At 40.8% G+C, this 19,760-nt stretch overlaps 3 protein-coding genes across 9 annotated transcripts in view; 2 read left to right on the top strand and 1 right to left on the bottom strand.

Moving 5' to 3' along the window:
* Positions 1 to 4,564, top strand: part of hgh1 (HGH1 homolog (S. cerevisiae)) — a 7,155-nt gene extending 2,591 nt beyond the window's left edge. The window contains exons 5-10 of the mRNA XM_020611181.1: positions 362 to 513; positions 760 to 860; positions 1,634 to 1,732; positions 2,367 to 2,458; positions 2,541 to 2,663; positions 3,719 to 4,564. Of these exons, the coding sequence (XP_020466837.1) occupies positions 362 to 513; positions 760 to 860; positions 1,634 to 1,732; positions 2,367 to 2,458; positions 2,541 to 2,663; positions 3,719 to 3,931 (780 nt within the window). The 3' untranslated portion in view covers positions 3,932 to 4,564. The remainder of the gene's footprint in view (positions 1 to 361; positions 514 to 759; positions 861 to 1,633; positions 1,733 to 2,366; positions 2,459 to 2,540; positions 2,664 to 3,718) is intronic.
* A 6,624-nt stretch (positions 4,565 to 11,188) lies between these two features.
* LOC109966382 (coiled-coil domain-containing glutamate-rich protein 1) lies at positions 11,189 to 12,789 on the bottom strand. Its single transcript, XM_020611179.1, has one exon. The coding sequence runs from the start codon at positions 12,346 to 12,348 to the stop codon at positions 11,692 to 11,694; it is 657 nt and encodes a 218-aa protein (XP_020466835.1). The 5' UTR covers positions 12,349 to 12,789; the 3' UTR covers positions 11,189 to 11,691.
* Positions 12,790 to 16,894: 4,105 nt separating this feature from the next.
* Positions 16,895 to 19,760, top strand: part of nisch (nischarin) — a 23,497-nt gene continuing 20,631 nt past the window's right edge. For all 7 annotated transcript variants that reach the window (XM_020611166.1, XM_020611164.1, XM_020611163.1 and 4 more), the window contains exons 1-3: positions 16,895 to 17,100; positions 18,292 to 18,375; positions 19,239 to 19,421. In XM_020611166.1, the coding sequence (XP_020466822.1) occupies positions 17,020 to 17,100; positions 18,292 to 18,375; positions 19,239 to 19,421 (348 nt within the window). In that variant the 5' untranslated portion in view covers positions 16,895 to 17,019. The remainder of the gene's footprint in view (positions 17,101 to 18,291; positions 18,376 to 19,238; positions 19,422 to 19,760) is intronic.

The following is a 19,760-nucleotide window of genomic DNA, read 5'->3' as shown; positions in this document are numbered from 1 at the left end:
TCTTTCATCTGGACAAGGTTTTTTTTGGGTGGGGGGGGGGGCACAAGCAGCATATGGTTACAGGGGAGTTGTGTATTAGTTACAATAGCAGGGATATGTCTGTAATCAAAGAAGCTGAAGAACAGTAACCTTTTTAATAGTGTAATAATAATAGTGATAACAGTAAGGTCTAGACCTTATTTTGTAAAGTGTCCTGAGATGACTTTTGTTGTGATTTGGCGCTATACAAATAAAACTGATTTGATTTGATTTGATTTTTATTTTGCAGTGAGCTGCTGATCTCATACAGGTTCACAAAACCTCTCAGGTTGTATCCTGCTTAAAGTGCTGGATAATGAAACATGCTTCTTTGCTGTTCCAGGTCCTCCAGGAGGAGGTTGGTCTGGCTCAGCTGGTGGAAATCTTTTGTACCGAAGGTTACAACAAGATGGCAAAGCTCCACTACCTTGGTCCTATGCTGTCTAACCTGACACAGCTTCCCGAGGCCAGAAACTACATGATGGACAAGGACAGGTGAGTGATTCCACTGCAGGAGAAGAGCTGATGGTGAGATAGAGGGGGGAGCTACATCACTCCGTTTTACTTTTCAAAAGTAATAAACCATCATTGATCACTGTTTTTTGCAGCAGTTGACCAGATGTGCTCAGGTGTGAAAATGGGCAGCACTATGGATGTGCCATGTATTCCCTTTTTAGGAACAGTCTTTAAACATTAAAACCTTTTGCAGCAGCATGTTGTAACTATCTGTGTGTGTTGCAGGTGTGTAGTCCAGAGGTTGCTGCCCTTCACTCAATACCAGGCATCAGCTGTGAGGAGGGGGGGAGTTGTAGGCACTCTGCACAACTGTTGCTTTGACTACGGTGAGATATGCATACACCTCATTTATCCTCACAATACCTAACCTCAGATTATACTAGACGCAGCAGGAGTCCCACCACAGGCTTCTACGATATTGGTTTTTAAGTCAGCATTGGATTTCACCCATCAGTGCACCACTAGACAGATTATACAGTGCAAGTGTGTTTGCTTTGCCTCATTCACTTTGTGATATGAGTGACGGGGGTGTAAGGTCTGTCTTGGTTTAATAAGTTGTTGCATTTACTGTTCACAGTGGTTTTGCTGTATAAGAGGGCTCTGACATTTCTCTACCAGCATCAGAAACTTAGATGGTGTATCTCTGTAGCCCCAGTGTGTTGTTTCAACTTCAGCTTCAGTGTAGCTTTGGAGTCTTTGGCTGCCATAGAGAGGGTACGTCATTAACACTGAAGTAAATACAGCTTCACTTTAATGTGTCTTGGGGGATCAGATCACTATCTGACATCACAGTAAATGCATCCAAGAAGCATGAGATTGATTGCACAGTCACATTCTAGCTAGATCTCTCCAAGATGCATATGTCTTACTCCTCCCAACTTGAACTACATCAGTAAGTTGCCTGGGAAGTAGCCTCTGTAGGGTCTGTGCCCTGTGATGACACCAGCTGAAGTGACTGACATCAAAGACGTGATCATCTGACTTTTGACTGAGAGTTAAAAACACTGTAATTAGACCAGAAGGAACAAATCGGAGAAATGTGAGAGATGCTACACCAGGTATTCAGCAACATCTTTGTAAAACCATATACTCTGTTCAGCCCATCATGAGTGGTTGCTAAGTGACGCTGTGGACATCCTGCCCTTCCTCCTGCTGCCACTGGCTGGTCCCGAGGAGCTGTCAGAGGAGGAGAATGAAGGTGAGTGTGTGCAATAGTAAACTATGTTAGTTCATTCATACTCATCATGTTTTAACACCAGTGTCACATTCATAAAGTGTGTCTACAGTAATGTCACATTGAGCTTGCTCTGCAGCAACACAGACATGTTGCACAACACAGTAATGACACTTATTACAGGTTTAACAAGCTGTCGGGTACAGACGCTCTCTGAAATGGCCAAAGAAATTTTAAAGGAGCATGCCACAGTTTTTATACATGATGATCACTTTACTATTAATAAATGGTCCTACTCAGTCTGTGAAAACAGTATAATGGCTTGTGTGTGTCTCTGGAAGAGCTTTGTCATTTCTGAGAAAAACCTGAATCAGTAAAAAAAAAAAATTTCATATAATTTAAACTTTCATTCAACTCCACCAAAATATAATATACATATATAAAAATCATCTACATGTAATTATTACCCATTACCCATCAAATAAAAAGAGAATAAACAGCCTTTATATGAACACGGGTGCAGTTGAGATGCTCACAGGAGCTCACTTGTCATGGACATGTATCTTATTACAACTGCTCAGATTCTTGTCCAAACCCAAATGAGTCCAGACACAGTTCACCTAGATGTGGCGCTAACAGGAGCTGATGTGATGTTCAGGTCTGCCTGTGGACCTGCAGTACCTCCCGGAGGACAAGATGAGAGAGGATGACCCAGACATCAGAAAGATGCTGCTGGAAACACTTTTACTGGTACAAACACAAAGACTACAACAAACACACATGTAGACTCATGTTTTCACGTTGAGCTCACAACTGTTTTTCTGATATGTAGCTGACAGCTACCAAAGCCGGTCGCCAGACGCTGAAAGAGAAGAACGTTTATCCGATCATGAGAGAGTTTCACAGCTGGGAGAAGGACGCCCACGTGACAGCAGCCTGTGAGAAACTGGTCCAGGTAGGAAGGGCCTAGCCGCCACACATGTCTTCAAGATCTTTAACTGTCTGATACAGTAACTAGAATACTAATCAGCAAATAATTAATAATCATTTTAAATGCTACTGTGTTTTTATTGTGATGGCTGAGCTCCCAAACCAGATGTTTTATTTCTATGTTGCAGTGGTTCAAAGCAAAGAAAAGGTTTTAGAGCCAAATCAATGAGATGTTCTCTTTTATATAGTTGATTAATGCCACATCATCTTCATTGCACACTGGCTGAATTTAACCTCTGGCTCACTGTCACACTGTCATGACTTGAGCTTTTACACTGCCAGGCGTGTGCCACGTGAATAGCAACAACAGAAGCGTTTGTGACACGGTCAGAACGCGCATTTCCCTCACAGACTGCTCAGTTTCAATATGTTTCTTCCATTTTGTCTTGATCAGAAACTTCTCTATAAATGTCTAACAAAGGTGAAACATCCTGGTCTCTCCGCTGACCCCGTCACCGTTGTTGCTCTCCTCCATGTTTATTTTCACCGGTCTGTGAGAGGCTGACACTGAATGAGGACAGGCCATATGTCCAGGAGAGTGAGGTGTTAAAATAGCCACATCAGTTCTGACCTGGCTGTACGTGCGTAGTCAGAGATTGGATATGAATCAGATCTAGGAGCACAAAGCAAAGTGGGCCAGATCTGATCTGAAAACATCTTACTCAGTCTGTTCACACTTGTGTGAAAAAATCTGAGCTGAGACACAAAATCGGATTTGGGAAAGTTTAGCTGTAATGTGAACGTAACCTTAGACCACCTCAGACAGTGCCATTGTTAGGGTTTGTAGTACCACCTGCGATCTCCCAACTGTGATGAGTCAAAATGTCTGTTTCATAGCACCACAAACTACAGCATCTATAATGATCGTACAGCTGAATCACCACCAGTACAGGAATTTATTGCCGGACTGCTGGATTACACTGACTTAGTGTAGGTGTACCTCATAAACTGGTAAATGTGTGCTTATGTCATGTACTGTAATTGGACTGTTCCCACTTTTCTTCCATCACCTCCCTCCAGGTCCTGATAGGAGACGAGCCAGAGCAGGGGATGGAGAACCTGATGGAGGTGGAGATTCCTGAGGATGTGGAGGAGAAACTGAAGAAGGCCGACACCAAGGAACAACAGGAGCTGGAGAAGGAACAAGAGAAAAGGAGACAGGAGGAGGAGGAGGAGAAGAAAAGTGATGCAGAGCAAACAAACAGAGAACAGGAGAAAGGACAAAGAGAGTAAATACAGCTTCAGGCCTGAAATCTGTAGCATTTTGACTTCATGAAGAAATCTGTTGAAGGGACACAGGTGTCAAGTAAATGTTCTTACAGCTTTATTCAGACATGACATTTACAGAAAGAACACTGAGTGCTGTGTGATCTGTCGGCTGGTCCACACAGTGTGAGCTGAGCGGAACAGTAAAGTGGGTGTTAATATGAAGAAGAAGAGTGTTTTCTCCTCTGTCACAGGCCGCATCAGTAATGGATTTTAAAACGAACTTTGCTGTTGAAGCCATATTCAATGACTATTTTATAATGTCTGACAGTGATGAGATACAGTACAGTATGGACTGAAATTAATTTGGAGCCAGTTTTGTCACACTTGGGGAGGGGTGGGGGTCACTTTTATGGATTAGATCTGATGAGGAATATGGTCTCAACTAAACATTGGTTAATTTTGTGTTTATTGGACTAATTTTTCTTTTTCTTTTTGCTTTTAAAAATGATGAATGACTAATGGGCAGCACAGCGCCATGGTCACGGTTGTCACAGCAAGACGTTTTTGTGTTCGAGTTCCACCCGACCCAGGGCCTTTCTGTGTGGAGTCCACATGTTCTCCCTGTGCCTGCGTGGGTTCCCTCCGGAGTACCCGGAGAGAACTCACACAGGCGTGACTCTAAATTGCTCCTAGGAGTGTGTGTGTGTGGTTTGTCTACATGTCAGCCCAGTGATAGACTGGTGACCTGTCCACGGTGGACCCCACCTCTCACCCAGTGTCAGCTGGAATTGGCTCCAGCCCCCCAATGACCCAATTCAGCGGTATAGATAATGGATGGATGGATGAATGACTAATTTACAGCTGAGCTCCCAGAAAACGGAACAAGTGGGAAGTCTTGCAAAAACACATGCTGTCATTACTTCTACATTAAAGTGATTTGAGTCGTCTTTTAGCTGTTCAATTATTAAAGGTACTACAAGAGTAGTTTCTGAATCCACCATGCTGCCAAGGCTTTTTTGTTTTTCTGTTCTGTCCTTTATTAAATCATCTGTTTATCCTCTGTCCTTTTCTCAAATGTGCAGGTGGAAATGAAATGAAAGCCAAGTTTCACATGACACTGACTGACCAGAGGGGGGAGTCAGAGCATTTCCCGTTTTTGTCATTTACAGTCGACAGCTTGCACCACTGTTCGTCTGCCTGCAGAGGTTCATCTTTAATTTGAAAATAAACAGCTGTAGAGTTAAAGATGGCGCACTTAAAACTCATGAGTACCTCACAGTCTGACTCATTAGTAAGTCAAACATAATTTTAATTGAAGTGCAAATTAGGTTGTAACTTTGTATTTTGAAGTTTTGACTGTGAGACACAGCCTCAACTAAAAATGTGAGTGCAGCGTATAACGTTAACACAAGCTCCGACTCACCAGATAAAACCAGAAAATAAACCACAGCTTGCCCCAGCTCTGGTTGTTTTTGATCTCGGACCCTTGGAACTGAAGACTTCTTGAAAAGTAACAGTTTTTTGGAAAGTGAGAATAGTTTTTAAAAGTGCAGACACTTGTTAAGTGAGGAGACTGGTTCAAATGTGATTTTACAGTTAATGTTAAAGAAATTAGAAACACACAGCTTTTAGGCTAAGGATGCAGTTTTAAACCCTTGAGGCCAAAGAATTTTGGAAAAGGGATGAGACAGTTTTATAAATTGTTCTGTTTGAGGTGAGGACATTTTCTGGGAGGCCTTTGTGGAAAGTGAGGACATTTTGTCTGGTCTTCATTTCTTCAGATTCCAACTTGGTTTGAGGGTTATGGGTCAAAATATGTTTAAGTTCAGGTTAGTGGGATGCTGTATGTCAGTAAGGGTCCTCACAGATACAGATGTATATAGATGTTTTTGTGTGGCTCAGCAGATTAACATTATTATCTACTAGAGGAAATGTTTGCAGTTGCTAGTTGGGAATACACTATTATTTTAGGGGCCTTACAATTATAACAGTGTGTATTTGCATGTGTTTCTTTATCAGTCAGTCAATAATACACAATTAAATGTGCCAAAGAATGGGAGAGCATTCATATTAAAGCTCAATAAACAAAGAGGGGGGTGTCAGTCCATGGCCTCATAAATCTTCAGAGCCCCACAATAAGCAACACCAGTTTCCAGATCTACCCTTAACACAAAGCATCCCTATCCTCACCCAACCAAGGAGCAGATATGTGGCTAACAGACCATGCACCTCTCCAAAACCGTGCATAAAATCACACAGCGTGGATACCTTTATTATTTAAATATTCTCTCGGGACACTTGCACTTAACTGAGCTTCCCTGTTTTTCCAATGAGCTGTTCTTCAGAAGAGTCATAGTTTATTATCATTACAGTGAGATAATTTGCAGAATAGCAGCAGATTAATTTGCATGCCCATTAATTTGTTTGAATATTTACGGATTTTCCAATGGATAAAAGAGCATGAGACATAAATTAGGTTTTTCATATAAAGAGAAACGAGCGTTATATGTCATTTCACTTGCATTAACAGTACAGCTTGCAGAATGACACCGCATATCCATGCCTGTAAATAAGGTTTACAGTATCCATAAAAAGGAAATATTTATGTCTTATACTCAGAGATCAAGTCAGTAATTATGTGCTTTGTGTTACGTCTGCAGAGGAGAAATGAGAGAAATAAAGATCTGTATAAAATCTCCGATTTCTAGTTTATTGTCGCCACCGTCAGGAGAACTGCCGACGACACAGCCTGCACACAGCTTCCTTTGTGTCCACTGGAAGGTAAAACATGACGACTTGTGTTGATCGAAGGCTGCAGTGTCTCTGTGTCGCTGAGCCGCCGGGGCAGGTCGGTGAGTCCCAGCAGCCAATCAGACGCCGAGGCTTCACTTCCGCGTATGTACGCACGCCGCACGTGCATTTACTACGTGTGGGACGTGTCCTGCAGGCCAGCCGTTGTGTTGTTTATCTTGTAGGGGGTCTCGCGTACTTTCAGTGCAGCTAGACAATCGCCGACTACACGTACTGCAGAACTATTACTACATGTATTTGGCTATAATAAGCAAAACCCCCGATAAGCTCGTGAGATATGAAGGCAAATGATATAGGCCTGTTTTGTTATTTATTGTCTTTTCGTCCTTCACTACCAGCAGAACTGCTATTTGGAAGAATGCTATAAATCCTTGTGAATAATGTCATGAATATGTGCATTTTCATGCTCAGTCTAAACCGTTTACAAAACCCTTCAGGCCTCATGCATGCCCAGGGGATCATTCTGTGGAGTTTCCTTTGTGTTTTTCTTAACACAATTAAGTTGGTGCTCTTAAGTCCCCAAGGACCGTCTGCAGACACACAATGATTATATCCAGTGTCCAAAGTCCATGTCACAAGTGACATTTTGTTTTTATAACTTAATTTTGTATTTGTTTGTGAATATTGCATTTCAGCAATGCTCTTTCATAGCTGCTCACAATTAGTTGTGTTTTATGTGTGTAGTATTTGAATCTTTGGTGCTTCTTATAAATAGTAGATATAGTCTACTAAGCATCATAGCTGTAGATTTAAACCACATGGTTTACCAAAAGTCAAATCAACCCCTCACTACAAGAGTTTCAACAAAGGCTGAACACTGATACCTGGAAGCACGAGGCAGGACTGTTAGATTACACTGCAGTTGTTTTAGCTGTGTGCTGGCCAGGCGAAATAATCACCCAGTTTGGCACTGGATGAATGAAATGAATAGGTGATATAAGCCTCTTGAACCTACTATTGTAATAGTAGGCCCCTAATGGCCCATATATACAGGACTGATATATAGTAATAATACTTATTCAGAAGCTTGACAACAGTCAAATTGGCTACACACACAACCAACCCTACACATCACTGGAAAAGTGTGTGTGTTGTTTGGGGGCATTGTCAGCTGTGTGACATATTCACACACCACATCTTGAGAAGGCTACTAGAAATGTGCAAAAATTTAACAGTTACTAATTAACATAAAACATTAATTCTATTAAACCACCAGCCGGCGACTTTGGTATCTACAGACTGCCAAAGTATCTACAGACTGTGTTAACTTTTGTTTAAACAGTTTTCATAAAGTTTCAGCATATTTCACAGCCTGGTTTCAGAAGCTGTATTTATCCTCACATTAAACAGTTTCATTACTGAGTAGAAACACTGAAGCTTCTCATCAAAGACAAAAAAAGTTTGCATGAAGACAGAGCACCACTGCTGGTTTGTCCTGCTGCTGAGCACTGCTGTCAATCACTGTGTTTTTCTGTCCCCTGGTTGGCTGGTTTGTGTACGCCGCAGAGAAATCTCTGCCTTCGGAGCAGACTCTTGTACTTTTCCACTCTAAAGTGAGTTTACTATCCAGCTCTATCCGCTCCTCCTGTTTTCACTTCTTCTATTAATAACACTGACTCCCTGCCCCCTCCCCAAGTCACACACGCTCATACACTGAGGTAATGACAACGGTTTTTGGTAGCATACAGAACCACAGCAACTGAGGAGACTCTTTGATTGGTTCAGAGTTCTAGTAGGAAAAAAAAACAACAACCCAGTGTGGTGTCATTGCAAATGTTCTCAAATGTGACAATAAATCCATAATATCCTTTTGTATCAGTTTTGTGGAAGTCTTTACTGTCACATGACCTGTGAGGAACCATCAGACACGACTACATCCTTGTAACAAGTCATAATTTCCATCCTGATACAAAGACAGCTTAGGAGTTCACATTCTAGTCATAATTTCTGTTCACCAGACACATATTTGTTGTCTGTTCCAAGCGTTCGGACAGAGATGGGAAAGAAAACTTTTATATTTTCTGTCCCAGCCTGCAAAAGGTCTTTATGATTCAGGATTATAAAAGACAGAAGATAATCATTTCCATCTAAAATGTTAAACTGACAACATGGAGTCTCACAACAACTAGTGGGATGTTACAATGTGTGTGTGTGTATGGGTGGGTGTGTCAGTGATCTCACTAACCGTCGTTCATACTGTAACTCTGTCTGTACTTGTTGGACGGCTGCCCCTGTTGCAGCTGGTAACAATTCACATTTGTCTGGATGTGTGTATGTGTGCATGCTTGAAAGAACCAGGGTATATTACTATATACCATGAAAGTGAAGATGTTTTTTGAAAGTGATTTGAGGACATTTCTTATGGTCCTCACTTTGCCAAATGTCTGTTTGGGGGTCAAGACCTGGTTTTAACTTTAAGATTAGAATTACGTCGATATAAAGGTTTGGATTAGGAAATGGATTATGTCAGTGAAGATCCTCAAACATACTGACATACAAAGGTGTTTGTGTGTGTTAATAGATTAGCATTAGCACGGCTAGCAGAGGAATTGGCTGCAGGTTACTGATCTACTTTGTATAATCTGCTGCAAATACCTTCTTACTGCCAAGGTCCTGTGTGTGTGTGTGTGTGTGTGTGTGTGTGTAAGGTTTGGTCTGGTTTAACTTTCATACCATGGGAGTGAGGACATTTTGGCCGGTCCTCTCACCTTCAAAGACTTGGTTTTAGGGTTAAGGTTAGACTTGGGTTCAGGTTAGGATAACTTATGGTGTTAGGCATTTAGCTCTGATGTTTAACATTAGGCTAAGAGGGCTAGGGAGTGCATTATGTCAGTGAGTGTCCTCACAAAGATAGCTGTACCACTCAAACTGAGCAGCAAAAAGTAGAAACTGGAGCTGTAGTGTCCTTCAACAGAGACAAAACAGCTGTGATCTGCTGCGGTGTCCCTGAGCACTGTGTGTGTGTTAGTGCAAGCATACTGTCAGTGTGACGGTGTGTGTGTGTTGTTTGTTAACACAACCTCAGTATAGAGTTCACTATGTGCCAAATGAGCTGGTCAGCTGATCTACAAGTCAAAGGTCAGACTGAGGAGATTAGACCTGTTGCTTCTTACTATATATGCTTTTGGCCTTTTAGTTCAAAGGCTGCATTCACACTACAGGCTTTAGTGCTCCCTTCTAATTTTTTTTAAAAACATTTCCATTTATTTATTTAATTATTGTCAGATCTTACCTTTTTGTGTTGATGGTTCACATTCATGTTTGTAAGTGATATGTATGCAGCTCCAGTCTGAATACCGGTGAGGTCCTAAACTACCATATGTGCAGATGTAGCTGAAACGTGAGCCACATGTGTACAAGAATAGCAACAGCATCATTTGTGCCAAGGTCAAACTGTGCATTTCCCTCAAAAACTGCTTAGTTACAATATGTTCCTTCCAATTTGGCTATATAAAGTAGTTACAGCGGTTAGCCTATAGCTAACTAGAGTAACTGCCACCACAGCCTCTTAACTCTAGAAGAAATAATGTGACTTGGTGTTGTTTCATCTAATTATAAATCTATTATGTTCTAGATCAATTTGTTATATTGATTTTAAAAACCAAAGCATTTTCCCACTGATTCATAAAGACAAGACAGCTGAAAGAGAACATTTGTTTGGTGATACTGCCTCACATTCAGTGGTACTTAGGGGGAAATGCTCATTCTCATTTTCACCATTTCTGCAGTTACTGGTCTCTCACTTTGAAGAGCAGAACAATATATCTTATAAATCAGACTTAAAGTATCTATACCTACCTGTTCTTCGCTCTTTGACCTTTTGTCACCATTTGTTTATGACACACAAACACAAAGAGGCTTACACTTCCCTGCCCATCTTGAGTGGGTGTGACCACTTTACTTTAGGCTGTGTAATCAGATTTAAGTGCTCTGTATGTTTTTCAGGATATACATTCTTTCAGTAAATTAGAACCAAGATGTGGATACTTACCTTAGATTAGAAATACAATTAGTATTACCCATAGTAACAGTTATTTTGGCTTTGCATGCCCCACATTGGATCAAGTTTGTTTTATTTTACTCTTCCTTTTCCATTTTTTGTAAATATCTTTACTTGTATTATGTGTGTGTTGTTTTATAGCAGAATACCATCAAATCAAATAATCTGATCTGTTAATTCCTCCATCACACAACCCCAAAATTTTAAATTGTTATTCCTGCACTTATATATATATATATAACTAATGTTATAATTCTGGAGGATGCTTTTCTTTACTGCTCCTCTCATATATTGCCCTGTGAGCTGTTTTTCAGATGCATGTGAGTATTTATTTTTATCTAACTGTGCATTGTTCACTCTGAGCTACAGTACTTTGAAGACTCAGTGACACACTGAGCCTTCTATCTGGACATGATATGAAAACTCATTCACACTTATTTATATCGACAAACACAATCAATTGGCCCATGTTACATCACTCTGATATTTATTTGTTTGTTTTTTATTCTGTACACTAACATGCTTTTGTTGTTGTTGACAGTCTGCATCAGCCAATCATCTGCAGGTTTATTCAGTCATCTTAATGTAGATTGGCTGTTTGGGCTCACTCCCACCACTCAGCCCAGCTCCCTCTATGCGCAAAAACAACATCAGAAAGGCAGCACACCCAGAAACACTTTACATGACCAAAAATTAACTGGAAAAAAACATTTTGTAAAGATCTGTCTTAGCAATGTATTCAGCTGAAGTAATTATGCCAACAGGGTGAGATAGATTCACTGTTCTCATTGTAGTTTCCTTTGTTGTTCTCTACACGTCAGTGCCAGTAGTGCAAAACTGACTAAGGCAGACGACTGCACTAAGATTAAGAAAATTACACTTAAACAATTTCCGTCAACATAAAGCAGAACAAACCTGACCCTGTTTCAGGCTCACACTGTTGAGAACAAAATGGCTTCCTCAAAGTTTGCCTTCAGGATGTGAGGATGTCACAGAACTCAATGAAGTCCCTCTGCATGAAATTCTGGGTCTGCAATAGGTCATCTTCAGAGGGGAAATACTGCATACTGTCCTCCTGCAGACGCAGACTGTCCTTGTGTGGTTCCACGATTTGTCCTGGCGGCGATGTTGAGCCGTGTGGGTTGGGACTGTCCAGGAGGGCTCCTCTGGCATTTTCCAGGACGCCCAGGTATGAATCCATGTCGGTGAGCTCCACGTCGCTGCCGCTGTCGCTCCCCACTGAGTCGGAGCGCATGTGCAGCATCTGGTACTTCTCATGCATCAGAAACTGGTTGGTGTTCTTGGGGGCGCGCATGCCCCTTGCTGTGTTTCCCTTAACATTAATGGGCCGTAAGGACAACACAGGAATCTGGAGGTGTCGGGGATGATGGTAATGAGGATGATAACGTTGAGGGTGTTGGTGGCGGTGATTTCGCCCTCTCAGCCGCCCTCCCCCTCTTGTCCTTCGCCCCTTCATGCATCCCCTGCAGCTCTTGGACCAGCCGTGCCACCTACTGGCAGCGTCCCTCTGTCGAGCCTCTTTTCCATCATGCTGCTGCTGATGGTAGCTCCTCCTGCACATCATTGACAGCATTTTCTTGTCTTTCTTGCAGTTGCCTTTCTTCCCCATGCTGCTCTCCTTCACATCCTCCTCCCCGCACGGTGTCCCACACAGCAACAAAGAGAGGCTGATTTCTGCTTTTCTGGCTCAGATCACAAATGACCTTTCTTTCACTTAGAGTCTACCTTTTTACTATTCTTTGACTTTTTTTCTTGACCTCTGGCTTTGGCTGGTGCATAGCCTCCTCTTCCTCCCCTTGCAGCAGCAGCTTTCCTCCTCGGCTGTTTTCCTGTTCACGCCCTCCTCTGTCTCTCTAATCTCTCTTCTTGGCCTCTGTGAAAGTCAAACCAGTTCCTTGCAGTTCTGATTAGTGAACTAAAGTGTGCTGCTGAGGAGTTTTAGGCGTCTTCTAGCTTGATTATAACAGTTTTATTTTCAGTTTTAGACCAACAGCTGCAATGCTCTCAGCTCTGATCACCACTGACTGTGGCTATGCCTTCCCCCCTCAGCCTGGATAAAGTGTTGGAGTGTACCATTCACAGGTTTAACAGGGGGGGTGTTTGCAGTGTTTGCAATTTTCTTTTCTTTCTTTCTTTTTGCATAAATTGTTCATGAAATGTGATGTGATCTTCACCAAAGTGACAAATATTAACAAACACATTCCTAAGCTGATAAAACACAAACAGTCGTAATCTTTCATGTCTTAATTGAACACACCCAGTAAACATACAAAGCGATGGTGAAAAAAAACAACACTAGGCTTCTGACGTCAGTAAATGTCAACCGGAGTCAGGTGTTATCAAAATTGGAGTATAATCAATAAACGAGAATGGAGGTGTGGCTTACAACTACTACACTGTAAAAAAAATCTTAATTTTAGGGAAAAAAATTATACTGTTTTTTTTTCTTTTTAAAAAATATATTCAAACATCTGTAAAATTACAGATATTATTTTTAAATTAACAATCCAAACTCTCATTTTATGTATTACAGCAATAATGACAAACTACAGTCATTTCAATTTTTTAACATGAAAATTATTATATTGAAGATGTTTCTTTATTGAAGGTGTTTCAGTGGAAAAAAGGAAAATCTACAAAGCAACATTGTTTCTCGGCAAAGGCATAAATGGAAAATTCTGTAAATTTATGGCTTTAGCAAGTTTTTGAACTAGGGTATTTTACTTTATTTATTTTATTTATTTATTAGATTCTGATTCTGATTTATTTTTATGGTTTTTGTTCGGCAGCCATAGCTGTCATTTGATCGTTTTTTAACGATTTTTCTTTTTACAGTGTACCTTATAAATTCACGGTGTTAGCGTGTTATTCACCGGGAGTATTGGCCGATGTGAGTCATGCCTCGCGCAAAGGAGATGTCAGAAGACTTACGATCAAGAGTTGTTGATTTGCATGTAGCTGGAAAGGGTTACAAAACAATCTCAAAGACTTTAGACGTTCATCAGTCCACAGTTAGAAATATTGTCTCTAAATGGAGACGATTAGGTACAGTGGCTACTCTCCATAGAAGTGGACGCCCAACCAAGATCACTCCAAAGGCACAACGCAGAATGCTCAATGAGGTAAAAAAGAACCCTAGGGTAACATCTAAAGACTTGAAGGACTCATTGGAGGCGGTTAACATCTCTGTTCATGAGTCAACCATACGCAAAATATTGAACAGGCACGGTATCTATGGCAGGACGCCACGAAGGAAGCCATTGCTCTCCAAAAACAATATTGCAGCACGCCTGAAGTTTGCCAAAGACCACCTTGACACTCCACAACAGTACTGGGAAAATGTCCTGTGGACAGATGAAACAAAGGTAGAATTGCGTGGGAAGAACACACAGCACAAAGTATGGCGTGGAAAGAGAACAGTGAAGTATGGTGGAGGGAGCATCATGATTTGGGGCTGCTTTGCTGCCTCTGGACCTGGACCACTTGCCATTGTGGAAGGGAAAATTAATTCCCAAGTCTATCAAGGGATCCTACAGGATAATGTCAGGATGGCTGCCTGCAAGCTGAAGCTTGGAACAAGCTGGGTGATGCAGCAGGACAATAGGCTTAAATATCGAATTAAATCTACAGAATGGCTTCAGAGACACAAAATCCGCCTTTTGGAGTGGCCCGGTCAGAGCCCAGACCTCAACCCAATAGAGATGCTGTGGAATGACCTCAAGAGAGCCGTTCACACCAGAAGTCCTAAGAATATGGCTGAGTTGAAGCAGTTCTGTCAGGAAGAATGGTCCAAAATTCCTCCTGAACGTTGTGCAGATCTGATCCACAGCTACAAGAAGCACTTGCTTGAGGTTATTGCTGCCAAAGGCGGTTCAACAAGTTATTAAAACAGTGTTGCTATTACTTTTTTCACCTTCACTTTGCATGTTTATTTGTGACTTTGGTGAAAATCAGATCACATTTCATGACCAATTTATGCAGAAAACCAGGAAACTGAACAGTGGCATTACTTTTTCTTGCGACTGTATAAGATATGTATATATATGTGTATAAGATGTTTAAGATAAGACAGAATGAAGGTGTTGTGTTTGATGGTTGTAATAAACACAGAGATGCACCCTGCAGTAGGATGGTTCATTCCACTTCTGTTTTCACAGCTGAAATCTGATCCACATCTGCTGCTGTTACTGCCCTCCCCTCTGTTAGGGCCAGTGCAACAACAAGCAGCCATAATATGCAGAGTTGTTACTGTAGCAAATTAACAGTTACTAGTCAGTTATTGTGTCATGCACATACCCATAATTATCCAGCCCATGTGAATTCAAAATAGGTTACCACAGCAGTGGTGAAACATTTGTTGGGGGTGAGGTTATAGAAAACATTATACTGCAACAAAGAACTTATGTCGTCATCTGTCCCAGCTCTGTGGATGGCTGTGGCTGTCAGTTGGACCACCAACAAATAATGGGTGAGTTATCGTCAAGTCTTTTATGATTCCCTGATTTTCATTTGGTGACATTATGAGCTATACATTTGTGATTTTAGTGAAAATTCGCCCAACAACTATTCCACAGATTGCTATGAAATTTGGTTCTGTGACATTCATGTTGCCCCCTCAGCTCAATTTATAATAGCTTTGGTGATCCCTTGGCTTTGGAGCTAGTGCCACCATCAGGTCAGAGTTTTAACTTCCTTTGGTGTATGACCAAATAGCTGCAAGTTATTCACATTACCAGCACTATTAATTTTACTTTGTGTTTATTGCTAATGTTGCTAAAACAATAAACCCCATTCTCTGAACCAAATTCTCAATAGCCTAAACCAATTTGTCGAATAAATCACTCTTTCTGCAAAACCTTAAACAAGTTCAGGCACTTAGACTCTGTTAGTAATTCTCATGCACTCTTTTTGCTAAAGTCTAAACACATTCTCACTCACTAAAACACAATTCGCACGTTGAGGAACCTGTGTTGCAAAACACTAAACAGAGGACCGCAGAACTTAGACACAGCTAAAGCACAGTTGTCATCGTTTACACACATTCATTCAAAATTGTTCACACTTGTTTCTAATTATGTGATGAGAAGGTACAAATCATAAACCAGTTCGAAGTGCACAGATGGCACGGGTACATCCCTCAACTATGGATAACAATATGAGAGGTAGAGGAATATGAGGTGTTGGACAAAAAGGACGAGGAAGAGTAAGACCTTCCACCATACAGCACTTTCCTCAGGGTTTTTTGCCCGTTGCCTGGGAAGGGACAACATTGCCTGTGACGTAGATGAAGCCCTCTGGTCGGGCCCAGCTCAAAGATGTGATCCTGAGAAAGAATAATCTTTCGGATGTGTTTTTCTTCTTCTTCTTCTTTTTTGATCGTAACATGGTTTTTGGTAAATTCACTATACAATAAACTTTTTTGTTGTAACTACATGTCCTGGATGCTGTGTTCTCCTTTTTTTGATGTAGTGTCTAATGACTGAGCTGCAGTGTGTATATGATTGACTCATTTGTGTATGATCTGAAAGCATTGTTTGATTTTGAGTGCTGGTGACATGGTTTTGAAGCAATTGCTTGATTTTGCCAGACGAGTCAGAGGTTTTGTGAATTTAGTTTGAATATTTGGATTTGTGTTTAAGGTTTTGAGAAAATGAGTGATAGTTTCAAGAAAAGTGTTTTAGCAATTCAGAAAAACTGTAATACCAAAACAAAATGTATCACCTTAACTATATTTTATACTGATTTGATTCTTATTAAAGGGAGATCAAAAATATCACTGCACACAGTTATATCTTATATGATATATTATATGAGATTTGTTTTTCTTCATATTCAGTTAATGGCTAATATAAACTGCTGCTGTCTGATGGATGTCACGACGCCACACCTCGTACATGGCTGTAAGTCTATGACCTCATATTAATTATGTATCACAATTGTTACTGCTGTTAATAAATAAATCTTTGAAAGATGGAGGAATTCGGACGAATATCTGCTGTTATACTCGCTCTCGGTTTTATTTTGGCCTCTATATTTGATAAACGTTTAACATAAAACGGACTGAACAAAATTTAAACGCGGTGAAATAATTGTCACCGAGCAACTGTTAATAAAGTTTTTTTTTTTTTTAAACCAGTCAGTTGCTCCTTTCGGTATCACATCAGATATGGCGTCAGGAGGTGGCTAACTGAGCAGAACCGCTAGGATCCTTTAAGGCCGTTTTAATTAAGAGCTTTATAAAACGTAATAACAGATAGCATTTGCTCGTTTTGATCTGAAAATGGAGTCCGTCCCGTTCCCGGAGGAGGTTTTGGAGAGAAAAGTGTGTATTGTCGGGTCGGAGTTGGTGGAAAACTACACGGTAAAGCTAATTTATACTACCGTTAGTTAGTTTAGCTCATAGCAACATTTTTTCACGTCTGTTAAAGTGACAACAGTAAAATGTTGAAAAAAAATATTCTAACAGTTAATACTAATTTTCCCTTTATTATACGGTTTGTTGTTATGTCTTTGTCCTCCCGAGGCTGGACTAAAATGGTCAGAACTGACAAGACAACTGCTAGCTGTGTTGCTAACAGAGCTGTCACAGTTTGTTTACAGAGCTGATAACTCAACATAGCTGTTTCTTCCTTTGTCAGCAGTGGTATTATAATATTGTATAGGCTATATGTATGTTCATGGTTGTTCACCTGAAGCGAAATGTCCCACGGTCCCTTTAAAAAAAAAAAATCCGAGTGATTTGGAGATTATTTTATGTACGAAAAGAAAGAAACAACAATAATGAAAGAAAACTGATGACTTAGGGATGAGAAGAATTTCTAAGTCATTCTGACTTGGACGTTTGCTGATTGATTTTCTGATTGACTAAGCACAAGTATGTGATGAGCTTGAAGATTCACCATTGAACTTGGTCATACAGGTTGGTGACAAATGAAAGGAAAGCCCTGAATAAATGAGTGGTCTCTTCCAGGATGACAATGCCTCTATCCATAGGACACGAGGACTCACTGAACAGTTTGATGAGTATGAAAATGATGTGAATCAGCTGCTGTGGCCTTCACAGTCACCAGATCTCAACCCAGTTGAACACCCATGGGAGATGTTGGAGCAACATGTTAGACAGCGTCTCCACCACCACCATCAAAACACCACATGAGGAAATATCTGTTAGAAGAATGGTGTTCATTCCTCCAGTAGAGAGACTTTGAGAGTCAATGCCAAGGTGCACTGAAACAGTTCTGGTAACACATGGTGGCCCAACACCTCACCAAGACACTTTATATGGGATTTTTCTTTCATTTGTCGCTCATCTGTACAGCACTGTGCCGTTGGAGCTGTCATAGAGATGGTTCAGGTGTTATCACATAAGTAAGAACTTGGTTCGCTTAATAATAGGTGGTTGTATGTTTGGGGAGATGGGAACTTCTCTGTTAAAAGATGCTCTTTTGTGTTCTTTGATCTTTCTGCATTTAATTATCAGCGATCCATGAAGCTCATCAGTTTGTAATTCAGTTTAGTTGTAATAATTGAGTGTCCTGCTGTGGTGATTCAGGTCTACATCATTGAAGTGACAGACGGAGACCATAGATGGACAGTGAAGCACCGCTATAGTGATTTCCATGACCTCCACGAGAAGGTAAGAGACCGGAGCAGGTCAGTTATCAACCACTTTCCCCCATCAGTGAATTTATGTGCTTAGTGTGAAAGGCTTTAGCACTTTCACCAGATAATTATTTCTACTATAAGTAAACTAACAGCAGGACTAAAGTTGTCTTGTGTTAAATTGAGTTTGATTCTGCGATACATGAACACATGGAGTCAGTCTAGTGTTTTTTACTGCATAGTACCTTTTAAAGGTGCAGAGGCTGCACTAAAGTATTTTAGTCAACTTACACATTTCATAATAAACTATATTTAAATACAAATCATTGGAGATGCAGAATAAGGACGTTTGGGGCCAACAATGAAAATTGTCTTTTTTGTATTTGCAAAAATGCAAAGAGAACAAAACTCTCATTTTGATTAACCTTTTAAGCTGCTGGTAAAATGTAATTAATATAAATTCATATTCACACCTGAGTGACAGTATGCTTATACTTCTTCATTTGCAATCACAAAAGCAACAGTCCCACAGCTGTAATAAGTAAATTGTACATCTCCATGGATTAAAAATCATAATGCATTAAGGGCTGTGGAGTAAACATGACTGTTTTCTACTTCCCAATAACAGAAATAGAGAACAAGCCATACTGGGCTGCAGTGATTAATTTTGATGCATGTTTCCGCAATTTTTTCGGTTAATTAATAAATCATCTATATTGTGGTAAAAATGTGATAACATCTTGTGTTGTCTGTCTTTTTTAATCTGAACCATAGTCCAGAACCCAAAGATAGTCAGTTTACTGTTTACTGTGGTATAAAACTGAGAGCAACTGCACATCCCCAGACTGGAAAAGCTTAATAAATTAAGGTTTTGTCCTGATGTGTGTTTCCTGCCAGCTGACAACAGAGAAGAACATAGACCGAGGGCTGCTTCCTCCAAAGAAAATTTTGGGGAAGAACTCAAAGAGTCTTGTGGAGCAGCTGCAGAAGGAGCTGGAGCTCTACTTGCAGACGCTGCTGCTGCAGTTTCCACAGGCCACACCCACTCCTCTTGCCTGCTTTCTGCACTTTCATCTTTACGTGAGTACACCTGAGGGTACTGCAACCTCTGTACGTGTCCTGCAACCTGTTCAATGTTTTAGGCTCCCAGTACTACACCCAATTGTACCTGGCCTACTTGTACATCAGTTGCTTGAGTAAATGCTCACACACTGCATCCAGCAGTTACACTACACAGCCAAAAGTATGTAGACACCTGAACACTGCAGCAATGTGTGATAAGTGAACGTGTGATTCCAAAACCATCCATCCATCCATTTTCTTCTGCTTATCCAAGCTTGGGTTGCAGGTGCAGCAGGGCTGCTCAGACATCCCTCTTCCCACTGACTCTTTCCAAGCCCTCCTGGGGGATACCAAGGC

Source organism: Monopterus albus, unplaced genomic scaffold (genome assembly GCF_001952655.1).
Source record: "Monopterus albus unplaced genomic scaffold, M_albus_1.0 scaffold110.1, whole genome shotgun sequence".
In the NCBI taxonomy this organism is placed as follows: Eukaryota; Metazoa; Chordata; class Actinopteri; order Synbranchiformes; family Synbranchidae; genus Monopterus; species Monopterus albus.
The sequence above is the reverse complement of the archived record's forward strand: the minus strand, read 5'-3'. Positions and strand labels throughout refer to the sequence as shown.